At 42.4% G+C, this 13603-nt stretch overlaps 1 protein-coding gene across 3 annotated transcripts in view; it reads left to right on the forward strand.

Moving 5' to 3' along the window:
* DOCK11 (dedicator of cytokinesis 11) overlaps positions 1 to 13603 on the forward strand; it is a 203004-nt gene that overhangs the window by 83396 nt on the left and 106005 nt on the right. For all 3 annotated transcript variants that reach the window (XM_062184437.1, XM_062184435.1, XM_062184436.1), the window contains exons 11-14: positions 2970 to 3110; positions 4282 to 4494; positions 10457 to 10579; positions 12369 to 12451. In XM_062184437.1, the coding sequence (XP_062040421.1) occupies positions 2970 to 3110; positions 4282 to 4494; positions 10457 to 10579; positions 12369 to 12451 (560 nt within the window). The remainder of the gene's footprint in view (positions 1 to 2969; positions 3111 to 4281; positions 4495 to 10456; positions 10580 to 12368; positions 12452 to 13603) is intronic.

Here is a 13603-nt window from a genome sequence, read left to right on the forward strand (position 1 = left end):
TGGGGAAGTCCGGAAGTGCCCACATTTGTGCTCACAGGCCTCTGCAAAGAAAGGGTTGAGGGGCTGGGGTAGTTTGGTCCAGCTTTCTGCACATTCCACGGCCTGAGTAAGACAGAAAGGAGGGCAGATAATGGGCGGAAATTGGAATTGATCTCCATGGCAATGGCTTGCCTCTGCTGGCTCCACAGACAGATAAGTGTTCACAAGAGCGCTGCCTAGTCCCACACATTTGTATTCCTTTGGTAGATAAATAAACTCAGAGGGGAAAAACATCATGCTTTCAGGCACAGATCTTGCACATTGGGCCCTTTGAAGGAGGATTTTTTTCGTCAGTGGTACAGGCTAGCTCAGAACAGCTATAATTATCTAAGCTTCTTCAGGCATAATACCTGTTTTGGCCTGAATTACTAAGATAATTGAGAAAAATTCTTGCGTTTCTTGGCTTGAGTTTTCCATTCTGCTCAGATTCACCCTGTCATGTCCCACCTACTGTGTCTGCGGCCTTAATGAAAGTGTAGTAAATGACTCCACAATCTATACTTTCCATTTGGGCCTAGGTCATAAGTCTGTGCAGACATTGGGATTGAGCACATTAACTTCGATCGCCTACACCCTGGGAACTGAGAGGAGGGTTTCCAGGAGTCTTTGAGAGGAACAGATTCCTCCCCTACCCAGAGGAGTTTCTTGCTCTCAGTATCTTTTTTTTTTTTTAAGATTTTTTATTTATTTATTTGACAGGTAGAGTTACAGACAGTGAGCAAGAGAGACAGAAAGTAAAGGTCTTCTTCTGTTGGTTCACTCCCCAAATGGCCACAATGGCCGGAGCTGCGCCAATCCGAAGCCAGGAGCCAGGTGCTTCTTCCTGGTCTCCCATGCGGGTGCAGGACCCAAGCACTTGGGCCATCCTCCACTGCCCTCCCGGGCCACAGCAGAGAGCTGGACTGGAAGAGGAGCAACCAGGACTAGAACCCGGCGACCATATGGGATGCCAGAGCTTCAGGGGGAGGATTAACCTAGTGCACCACGACGCCAGCCCCTCTTTTAGTATCTTTTTTAAAATCCTTGTTTTTATTATCCAATACTAATCATTTAAAATATGAGCAGTCTCCAGAAAGTTCATAGAACATGGATATTATGAGAAAAACTGCACGGATTTTTAAAAATCTCTACTGAAATCACCTTGTCTTTTAAATCCATTTTTGCCATGAAGTTTTGGTGGAAGTGCTGTCATCTCTCTGTTGCAGCCAGTGTACATCCTCCAGCTCTGTTAGAGCTGGACTCTGTTTATCAGTTTCTAAGCAGACGCCTCTCCCTCTGTTTAGCATTGTAATGTAGGTGGTCCCCAGGGTTCTAGCCTTATCTGCCTCTTGCCCTGTTTGCCACTGACTCCCCAATCCAGATCTCCAAACCCAGACCTCCCCTGTTCTTCCAGCCACCTACTGCCATCACCTCACACACAACACGTCCCAAAAAGGAACTCGTCAGTTCTTCTCATCCTGCCCACAAAGCTGCCATTCATTTGTCTTTCACAACTGAGTTCGTAACATCACTGTCTATGGAATCTTCCAAGTTAGAGTCCATTTGGTTTTTCTTGATGCCTGCATTCCCATTCCTGTCAATTTTGTCTCTTGCCTAGCTCTTAAAGGAGACCAAATTTCTAGTATGCTGAAACATATTTTGTGAGAAAAACAAACAATATACAATTAAAATGAATATTTTTTTAAAGAAATTATTTATTGGTTCCAGTGCTGTGGCATAGCAGGTAAGGCCACTGCCTGTAGTGCCAGCATCCCATATGGGCACCAGTTTGAGTTTTGGCTGCTTTACTTCCAATCCAGCTCTCTGCTATGGCCTGGGAAAGCAGTAGAAGATGGCCCAAGTGCTTGGGCCTCTGCACCCATATTGTGGACCCGGAAGAAGCTCCTGGCTCCTGGCTTCAGATTAGTGCAGCTCCGGCCATTGCTGCCACTTGGAGAGTGAACCAGTGGATGGAAGACCTGTCTCTCTCTCTCTCTTTCTCTGCCTCTACTTCTCTCTCTGTGTAACTCTGCCTTTCAAATAATTTTTTAAAAGATTTATTTATTTGAAAAGCAGAGTTAACAGACAGCGAGAAAGAGAGTCTTCCATCCCCTGGTTCACTCCCCAAATGGCTGCAACAGCCAGGGCTGAGCCAAGATGAAGCCAGGAGCCTGGGATTCCAGCCAGCTCTTACACATGGGTGGCAGGGACCCAAGCACTTGGACCAGCATCCGGTGTCTTTCCAGGAGCATTAGCAGGGATTTAAAGTGGAACAGCTGGGACTCAAACAGGTGCTTGTGTGGGGATGCTGACATCCCAAGTGGCAACTTAACCTGCTGCACCACAGCGCCAGCCCCTAAATGAATATTCAAAAGAGTTGTTGGAAAGAGAAATCTGAGAAAGGTAGCATGGCCGTGACAGGGAGTGTGTGGTTTTCTACAGGGAGTTAGGAAGTCTCCTGGTGGAAGTGCCGGTTGATCAGACTTGAGTGAAACGAGGGAGTAAGCCATGCAGCTCTCTGGGGGAAAGAGGACCCCTGGCAGAATGAATACCAGGTGCAGAAAGCCTTGTGATGAGAGTGACCTTGGTGTACAAAAAAGAATAACCAAGGAAACGAGTACAGCTAGAAAAAAAGAGGGGGAGGGGGAAGGCATGAGTAATAGAAGGTAAGGCCAGAGGGGAGAAAGGAGGTGGGGCTGAGGGCTTTGTAGGCCATGGTAAAGATCTGTGACTCTTCCATTGCCTTAGATCTGAGTTTCATCATCTCCCTCCAGTGTTTCTCCATCAGCGTTTGAACCTATTAGAACGCCACCAAGGCTCATGGAATAAACCAGAAAGGCTTCACGTGAGAAATAGATGGAGCACTGTGGGATTCTGCCTTTGGCACTAGATTAGTCAATATTAATATGAATCTTTTTTTTTCTTAATGATTTGTACCAACTGTTTTGCAGAGGTTGGACTTTTCAGGAATTGAACCTGATATAAAGCCATTTGAAGAAAAATGCAACAAGCGTTTCCTGGTAAATTGCCATGATTTAACTTTCAATATCTTGGGTCAAATTGGAGACAATGCGAAAGGACCATCCACCAATGTACGTATGAGTTTTCCTTCAACTTCCCTTGAAAACCAGTCACTGGAAGAAATGCCCTTCTTATCACTGACAACTAATTTATTGAATGAAAATTCCTTGGCTATACATTATGATAAAGCTGACAAGGAAGAATTTCATGTATCATTGTTTTGCCAAAATATGACTCTGTTTTTATCTGGAGAGGATTTGTGAGTCTTACCTACTCAGAGTAGCAGCCAGAGTAGGCTTTCAACATTCAAGAGGGGCCTGTCCCCAGAACCTGGAAAATCCTCAGAATTTGTGAATTCTATGAGAGAATATGATTGCTTCTCTGAAATTGGTTCATAGCTATGCGTGAACATCACCAAAGCCATGCTGGGGTACAGGTGCCGTGCAGTCTGCTCACCCACTAGTCTATAGAATGAGATTTCAGAGCCAATTTACTCTTTAGCTGTCATATGAGTTGCTCAGGAGCACTTGAAATGATAATAAATGTAAAATCTTCAGAGACTATATTTTATGTTCATCTTTGTTTCACTTCTAGCTTTGTCTTTTAGAGATATCAACACTGATGAGTGATTCTCTTAAAAAGTAGCTGAAGCACATGCAGCAGTCTTTTCTGTGTGAAAAGGGTTAATCTTTATGCCATCTGGCATGAAATTTCTCTTTGTGACCAGCTTTGAAGCGCCATCTGTAGAGAGGAATCATGTCTTCCAAAATTGCTGATGGGGCAAAGCTTTTGTCAAGTCATTTGGTGTTGACTAATATTAGCTCTTAGGAGATGTGTAACCCAGTGAGTAATAATATAACCAAAGGGAAGATTTACATTACGTTTTCTCTGTAATATTGGCATTATTTGAAGTAACTTTGATAAATGTTTAGATAATTAAAGTTTATTCACAGGACGATTGGTGTTCTTTAAATGTGTCATTTTATTTCTACTCATATTTTTTAAAAATTGTAACTTGTGAAATGCTTTATATCTGACAGTAGTAAAAATTTGGTAGAGGCAGTTACATTGGAATGTTCTTTATTCTATGCAGATAAGCTGTAATGCAAATTTAGCTAAATGTTGAACTCCAAAGGAAACTATAATCATAGAAATTTGAGGAAAATAAATTATCCTGAAACTTGTGGGCCTCCTTCCCCCACAGAGTCTTAATTTAAAAAATGCAACTCTTTTCCTTCCCAGGTTGAGCCCTTTTTTATCAATCTTGCCTTATTTGATGTAAAGAACAATTGTAAGATTTCTGCTGACTTTCACGTAGACCTGAATCCCCCATCTGTCCGTGAAATGCTATGGGGATCTTCAGCTCCACTGGCTGGTGATGGAAACCCAAAGGGCTCTTCTCCTGAGTCTTTCATTCATGGAATCGCTGAGTCTCAGTTACGCTACATAAAGCAGGTAAAGAATCTCTTTAGCCTTGCTCGCATAGTCGGAATAAGAAACAGAAGCATCTGGCGTTATTTCATGGTTTCAGGCCTGTGTTTTCATGGCATTCCAATTCTCGTGAGGTCTGTCTCTGGTCCATTTTCTGATGACTGAAGCTGGAGTGGAAAAATGGAAACCAGCAAACCTGCTAGTAACACATTGGCAAAGTGACATTTTCAGTGGGACCATGATGTGAGAGTCACAGGAAGATAGAATATAGGTACACACAGACAGACATCCATGTGCGTACTTCTGAGTAAGGCATCACATTTCCACAGGTTGGTTGGTTGGTTTTTTGAGTAAAAAATTGACGTTACATTAATTCTCTGATCTCTTTGCCATGTCTACTATGAGTAGGTCATTTTCACATAGCATGAATGCTCATTATACAGGGATTCTGCTGAAAAAGCAATGGCAGGGAATTTCTTGTGTCAAAGTTACGCCACTGTATTGTGTCCTGTCTTGGGGCAGAGAATCCCCATTAGAAGGACCCATTCTGACCTCTGTCTGACCTGACTGGAAGCTACCATATCCCATTTCTGCTGTTTGATACATATTGTATTCATTTACTGTCATGTTAATCATCCTATATGGGGGTGGGGCAGAGTTGCTGTGGAGTAGTGATTAAGCCTCCAGCAGTGCTGGCATCCCATATGGGTGCCAGCTCGGGTCCCTGCTCTGCTCTATTTCCAGTCCAGCTCCCTGCTAATGTGCCTGGGAAAGCAGTGGAAGATGGCCCAAGTGCTTGGGCCCCTCAGCAACATAGGAGAGATCTGGATGAAGCTCTGGGTTCCTGGCTTCGGCCTGGCCCAGCCCCTGGCTGTAGCAGCCACTTGGGGAATGAAACAGTGAGTGGAAGATGTCTCTGTCTCTGTCTCTCCTTTCTCTGTATCGCTGCCCTTCAAATAAATTTTTCCCAAAGCTACTTCTTATTTAATGTACAAATTTCATGAGTACAACTTTAGGAATATTGTGATTCTTCCCACTATACCCACCCTAGCATCCCCACCTCCTCCACTCTCTCCCATTCCCCATTAAGATTCATTTTCAATTAACTTTATACACAGAAGACCAACTCTATACTAAGTAAGTAAAGATTTTAACAATTTGCGCACACACACACACAAAACCTCAGAACAAATTTTATAGTTAATTCTCATAGTACAACTCATTGAGGACAGAAGTCCTGCATGGGGAGTTAGCGCACAGTGACTCCTGTTGTTAATTTAACAATTAACATTTATGTATGACGTCAGAGACAACCTGAGGCTCTTGACATGAGCTGCCAAGGCTATGGGAGCCTTTTGAGTCCAAATTCTCCATCAGTATTTAGACAAGGCCATAAGCAAAGTGGAAGTTGTCTCCTCTCTTCGGAGAAAAGTACATCCTTCTTTGATGGCCCCTTCTTTCCACTGGGGTCTCACTCACAGAGATCCTTCATGTAGGACATTTTTCCTGCTACAGTGTCTTAGCTTTCCATGCCTGAAATGCTCTCATGGGCCAAATAAATAAATTTTTAAGAAACCATCCTATATCAATATCTGTAGACCAGTGATGTTATTTTCAAAGGCTAATATGGTATTCCATTGATTTAGCTAGTTGGCCTATTTGTAAATTTTTTATAACATAAATATTGTGTTGAACATTCTTGTGGATGTATATTAGTTCATTTGTTCAATTCTTTACTCAAAAGAATTTCCAAGCATTGAGATTTTTCAATGGGAAATATTATACTCAGGACAGACATTTGGTGTAGCAGTTAAGAGATCATTTGGGGGACTAGCATTGTGGTGTAGCAGGTAAAGCCACCATGTGTGATACTACTGGCATCCCATATGGACACTAGTTTGTATCCCGGCTGCTCCATTTCTGATTCAGCTCCCTGCTAATGGTCTGGGAAAAACAGCAAAAGATGGCCCAAATATTCGGGCCCCTTCCACCCTTGTGGGAGACCCGGATGAAGTTCCTGGCTTCTGGCGTTTGCCTGGCCCAGCCCTAACCATTGTAGTCATTTGGTGGGCAAACCAGTAGATGGAAGATTCTCTCTCTCTGACTCTAACTTTAAAATAAATTTTTTAAAGATTTATTTGAAAGAGTTACACAGAGAGAGAAGGAGAGGTGGAGAGAGAGAGAGAGAAAGAGAGGTCTTCCATCCGCTGGTTCACTCCCCAGTTGGCCGCAATCACCAGAGCTGTGCCCATCCAGAGCCAGGTGCCAGGAGTTTCTTCCTGGTCTCCCATGTGGGTGCAGGGCCCAAGGACTTGGGCCATCTTCCACTGCTTTCCCAGGCCATAGCAGAGAGCTGGATCAGAAGTGGAGCAGCCAGGACTCGAACTGTTGCCCATTTGGGATGCTGGCATGGCAGACAGTGGCTTTACCTGCTATGCCACAGTGCCGGCCCCAATAAATAAATCTTAAAAAAAAAAAAGACACCTCTTAGGATGTCTGCATCCCATATTGGAGAACTTGGGTTCAAGTCTCAGCTCTGCTTCCAATTCTAGCTTTCTTCTAATATGCACCCTGAGAGACAGCAGGTGATGTCTCAATTACTTGAGTCACTGATGCCCACATGGGAGACCTGGATGGAATTCCAGGATCCTGGCTTTGGCGTGGTCCAGCCCTGGCTATTACCACCAACTGAAGAGTGAACCAGTATAAGATTTCTCTCTTCCTGCTTCAGTCTCCCTCTCTTTAAAAAAAGAAAAGAAAAAAAGAGTTTATGGTCAATGACAAAAATTATGAAATGGTAGATGGGCTTCTTTACATATACTGTCTCTACCCTTTTGGGTCTGTGGGTCTATGGCCACTTTTCCTCCAAGTTGTCCCTTTAGTTAATTACTCAGATGAGTTGTCAATGATGTGAACCTTGCACTTTGATGGCAGATACTTGTAAAAGATTGAGGAAGTACTGTATTGTAAGTAGTGGAGAACCCATTATTGAATTAGATGTTTAGAAATTCCTTCGTAATATCAAATAAGTCCTTTTACACTGATGATGTATTTACTGTTACTTCAGTCTACTCAGCTGTACGTTCACTACAAGAAGTTTAAATTGTGGTTTCAGGTGGCATTCAACTTGTGACATAGATGAAGGAAACAAATAGACATTTAAAAAATATCACCTGTGTGTCAACATTTTCCATTGGTGCCTTCTGTAATCATAATGATTTTGTGAAGTGGTGTCATCGTTGCTGTTTTACAGATGAGGAAACTGAAGCTCGGGTACATTAAGTTTGCCCGCCCTTGCGTAGCTGGTAGTGGTACAGGTGGAGTTTCAATCTAGGTCTTTTGGCAAGAACTCAAACAGCATGAATCAGAATACAATTAAGTGCATAACATGGACATACAGCAAACATGTGCCCTGCTCCATCCTGGGGTCTGTGTAAAGTTCTAGGAACTGAGCTGGGGGTACCAGGCCTGATCTCTAAAGAGAGGGGCAGTGACCAAAGCGTCCCCCTTGGGTGGGAGGCATCACCATGCTTCCTAGCTTAGGGTGGAGGGCTGTGCCAGAGGCTTGTGTGAAAACACCATATGGGGTTTCTGGACGCTCTCTGGCTACTTCCTGCATTCCATGGACAGGGGAGATTCCTAGAAGCTGATGGGACAAAAACTAAAACAACCTTAGTGTCCCCCATGCCATTGGAATCCCAGGTCAATTCAAAACTGAACATCTCTGTGCCGCAGTCCTCATTTGTAAAATGCAAGTAATGGTAGTGTCTGCTTCCGAGGGCTGTGGGAGGCTAAACAAGGGCTGTTGTCCTCAGAAAGCACCGAACGCTGGGATAGGTCAGGTTTGCTCAGTGCACTGTAGCTGCTAGGAGTAGTGTAGTGATCTCAGACAAGTGAACACAGCATGCTTTCATCTGTTGTCGACTCTCTTAAAATTATAATCCTCACTGCTGGCCTCAGTGCAAGGAAATGCCTAGAGTGCTGGGATCAGGGGCCAGTAGCTACTCAGTGTGTATCAGCTCATAACAGTAGTCAGTATTCTTTCTCAATGGTTTTCATTTATTTTATTTGTTTGAAAGGCAGAGAGGGAGAGATGGAGAGCTCTCACTCACTCCTCAAATACCCCCAACAGCCAGGGTTGGCCGAGGCTGAAGCCAGGAGCTGGGAACTCTTCTGGGGCTGCTGTGTGGGAGGCAGGGACCAAGTACTTGAGTCATCACCTGCTGCCTCCCATGGCATGATTGATGTAGCGGGAGTATGGAGTGGAAGTTGAGCCAAGGCTTGAACCTAGGCACTCTGATATGGAATGTGGGCATCCCAAATGTGTCTTACCCGCTGCACCAAATGCCCACCTCAGTGTTACTGTTCCAGTTTAGCTTCAGAGTCTGGAAGACCAGATTCCAATCTTCACCAGCTTACTTGCTGCACAAACAGCTCTGAGCCCATTTCTTAACATGCGGCTCGTATGGAGAATAGTATCTGCATCCAAGGGCTTTTATGAAGGCCGAATTGAGGACGCATGATCCGTGGCAATTAGTCAGTGTAAGAGTGCACTCGCGATGCATTGCTCAGCGTGCCCTCTGCAGGGCAGTCAGGCAGTCTGCCAGCCCCAGCCCACAGCTCGAGAAAAGTGTTCACAGCACTACCAGAAGCCAAGTTCTGTGACTTTAACGCTTTGATGGGCCAGCCTAGACTAGAACCAGGTACCTAACATGCATTGTTTTATTTCACCCGTGCAAGAGCTTTATGAAGTCACTATTACTATCATCACCCTCATTTCATAGATAAGAACCCCAAGACTTGGAGAGGATGCGATTTGTTTGAACTCATAGATGTCAGAGTGAGAACTTGAACCTAAGAAGTTTGACTCCTGAGCAATTTTTAACTAGTCTGTTCCATGCTTGCCACTTAGAATTCAAAAGTGAATCATCCATTACCTGAGCTCCTTAACAAGCTGTTTGGCTTTGGGAGAATGACTAACCTCTTATGCTGCATTTTCTGTTAAGCCCTGTCTACCTCAGAGGGTTGTATCTGGAACAAAGGAGATCATGTGTCTGAACTGCTTTCAAAACTGCAAAGCACTTTAATAACAAAGTTGGTAACATACCAAGCAGAAAAACAAAACTTGGTAGAGACCCAGTGATGAATTTTTCCACTCACATTCATTTGTATGGTGCTCCTTTAAGCGACAGCCACAACCACCTAGCGTGCTGTTTAGAGGATATTCTATTTGGAAGCAGCCAAACTGGATAGGGGAGATGACATGGCTGTTCCACATGTATTCAGAAAAGCTCATACAACTTTGGTTGTGTTGACATTATTGGCCCTGGAATGGAGACAGTTTGGAAGTCTGTTTCCTACCTTTACATTGATAAGCACCAGTGCTCTTTAACTGCAGCTAAGGGCTGTTTTCTTTACAGGGATTTCGTTTTTATGGTATGCCGAGCAGCAAAGACAAAATAGTTTCTTCCCTCTTAGCTATAGTGGGTATTGAATGTGAGGGAACTGTTCTAGAGTTGCATGCAGGTACTTAGGTATCTAGTTCCACTTGAGAAATGCACATGCCCATTAAGCCAAACAATGCACATTATGTTAATTAGCTCTAAGAACTCGTTTTGCAAACACAGCCAAACAAAAGAGGCCAAACAGCCGTGAGGACACCTGCACTTTGGGGACTGACATATGTGAAGTTGGTGACAAAATATAAAATCTGGGGGGGAGGGGGAATTGTAATCCATAAACTGTACTTTGGAAATTTATATTTACTAAATAAAAAAATTAAAAAATATAAAATCCACTTTGAAAGGAAGATTGGGAGCTTGGAAATTTATCTAATAGGAAATGCTACTTATTTCTGGACTCCTGGCCACAATCATACATTGACTATCAACTTTGAATACTGAACACACTACTGAGAATCACTAACTAAACAGCCATTAAAAAGCCATTATGACTTTACATTAAAAAGTCTAATTTTTTTCCCCAGGGAATTTTCTCAGTGACAAATCCACATCCTGAAATTTTTCTAGTTGCGAGAATCGAGAAGGTGTTGCAGGGGAACATCACACACTGTGCGGAACCCTACATCAAAAATTCAGACCCAGTGAAGGTATTTGTAAAGATCATTTGTGCACATTTCAGTTCAACGTAAAATTTACCTTTTGCTTGTGTTTTTAATAACATTGTCAGTGACACCCCCCCCCCCCCCAGAAGAAGCAACCATATTCTCTGAGCATGCTGTGGATTGTGAAAATTGGACTATTGCTATGTGGCTGTAGGTTGTATACTGTGTGAGTATATAGATTGCATAAGTATACACTAAAACACAAACCTGGCCGCCTTTGCCCGTTTCCTTTGTGTTCTGTTAACATGACAATCTGATTTCTGCTTGCTTATCAAAATAAGAGCTAAAAGCTTTTAGGCAGCATCTGCTAACTGACACCGTCTCCTTGGCAATAGCCACTCCTTCCTTACTTGCAGCCCTACATTCAGCGCTGCGAAAGAAACGATGATCCGGTCCTGCAGATCCCAGGTGCCAGTGCCAATGCCTGTCCATCCCAGATTTACTCTTGTGATGAAATAAGAAAGACACTGAGCTTTTCCTGGAGCTCAATATACCTACCCTGAAAAATACCCTTTATTCTGTTCGTCCTTCCTACAATTTAGATGGGATGTCTATCTTTCTTTCAGGAAATGCTGGCATTTGTGAGTACTTTAAAAAAAAAAGTTTCTGGAAAATGGAATTAAAAGAGAAATGTATGTTGGTTCAGACTATTTTTTAACTCCATGAAGTCTTCAAAAAGTTCATGAAAACCATGTGTATTGTAACAAAACAGTGCACGGATTTCAGATGTTTTTACCAACATAAACTTTCCTTTTAATTCTGTTTTCCATGGAATTTTTGAAGCACCTTCTTATTAAAAGGTAGGGAATTATTGTTTGGTTTCATCAAATGTTCGTAAGTGACAGCATGAGGTCTGTAATCATATTTCATCATATAAATTTCTAGATTGTGAAGTTTAAACATGTAGAAACCATTGCTGTAATCCCATCATCCCATCCTGTAAATGAGAAAATGGAGGCCCAGACAGGGAAAGGGCTCATGGTGCAATTCTGTAATGGCACTGTAGCTGCTGTGTTATTTATGAAGTGGCGCTCTATCGCTTGTAACAGTTTGTTGCATCTCCAGTTAGTGTTTATTACATAGAAGATGCTGAGGAGACATCTGACTAATTTGTGTGAAAAAAAAATGTCTCCATGGTATAGATAAAAGCCCTCCAGCATTCTGTATCCCTCGGGATAAGCGTCCAGCCAGCATTTCACAGCCTGCTCAGACTCTATAGGCAGTTAATCTCCCTCTGTCATCTCGCAGTGCCTGTGCAAACAGCGCAGCTCCTGCCCACACTAGACCAACTGCGGTGGCTTTGGGTCTCTTGCTCCTTATCTTGGGAGTGGAAAGGTCAACTGTATCTCAAGCAGATTTCTCCCAAGAATGATAAGCAGCTGTTTGCTTTGTGCAAGGAAATACATGTTAAAAACTAAAAAAATGCTTAGAGGTCCTTGGTGCAAACCATGTCTGACATTTATTTTGTCTGTCTTATTACAATGGTAAAGGCTCTGTTAATGACCAAACACAAAGCCTTTAAGAAAGGTCTTGGGGAATTGGGTAGTTTCTTGTGTTTTATTTGTGGCTGTTTCTATCATTTTTTAAGATTTTTGATCTTTGATATTGGTAAATTGGGGAAATTATTTTTAAAATTTTTTTCTCTTACAAAAAAAGGAACAAATTTCAGGTATTTCATGTATGAGGTTTCAAGAGCATGATGATATTATTCGTTAGGGGTGGGTCCATGGTGATTTGAACAAATATGAGCCTGTCTTCTTATTTCTGACCGTAGACGGCCCAGAAGGTGCACAGGACAGCTAAGCAAGTGTGTAGCCGCCTTGGACAATACAGAATGCCCTTTGCTTGGGCTGCCAGGTTGGTGAAAATATAATCCTGACCCTTCTGTTCACACTCAATCTGTGACGTTGAGGGCTCTTGTCCTTACCAGCATTTATCTGTTGCTGGCAAGCCAGTTACATGAGAGAATTTCAAAAAGTTCATGGACTATAGAATTAAAAATTCATTTGGGCACAAACGATTACATCCCTGCATAATGTTTTGTAATATGCATTTTTCATGAACATTTTAAAAGAGCTCTGATATCTCGGGTCACTCGGGACACAAGAATTCCTTCTTAGAACTTACTCTGCATCAAAGATCCTCTCATTTTTTCATATGTCCGGCTTTAGGGAAATTTTCTTAGACTTAGGTTACTGATCTGACTCCACTTAATTTGATTGCATCTTAAAGCAGAGCCTATTTGCTAAAACAATGGATTTTTTTTTCTGGAAGCCCATGGATTGTTATGAATTGTAGTAGTGTACTCGCTGTTTCAGAGTTGGCTAGATTTATGCTTCAAAAAACTATTTTAAAATAATTCTGTAACATATACTAAAATTGTTTGACAAAGAATGCAGTCATTAAGTGCAAGCGTGTAATTAATTAGTTAATAGACTTTCTTGCTTCCTGATGACAGATTGAGCCAATCCTTTGGGGGTAGTATCTTTTTATTTGGAAGCATGTGTTATCTATACTTCATATCTTATGTTAGGTTACATTATTTTAGCCAAATCTTGCAAGTGATGACTTAAAACGTGTTTCTTGCTTATTCCCCCCATTGAAGTACAGGTTCACTGGCTTGTTTGTGATACAGCCTGTACGGCTCACTGGAACTCCTGGGGAAAGGGCACCATGTTCTGAATAATTCAATCAATTATGTTCAGTGGGTGCTGGGGACTAGCATAAGGGTAGGAGATTCTAAGTTAATTAACTCATCTCTCTGTCACTATTTATAATCATTTCATTTTGTGGAAGGTCTCAAAATGTATTTTATGTTGGTAGATGGAAAAACACCATTATCCTTGTTGTGCACACTGATTTAAAAAAAAAAAAGAAAAGAAAAGATAGCCAAGGGATAGGTGAATGGCAAAGAGCAGGGAGAGTGATATGTGTAAGTGGTCTTAGAAGGTGAAATATGGCTTATTAACATAATCATACAGGTAATGTTGTAACCTGAACAGTCAGTTG

This window comes from Lepus europaeus, chromosome X (genome assembly GCF_033115175.1).
Source record: "Lepus europaeus isolate LE1 chromosome X, mLepTim1.pri, whole genome shotgun sequence".
Classification (NCBI taxonomy): Eukaryota; Metazoa; Chordata; class Mammalia; order Lagomorpha; family Leporidae; genus Lepus; species Lepus europaeus.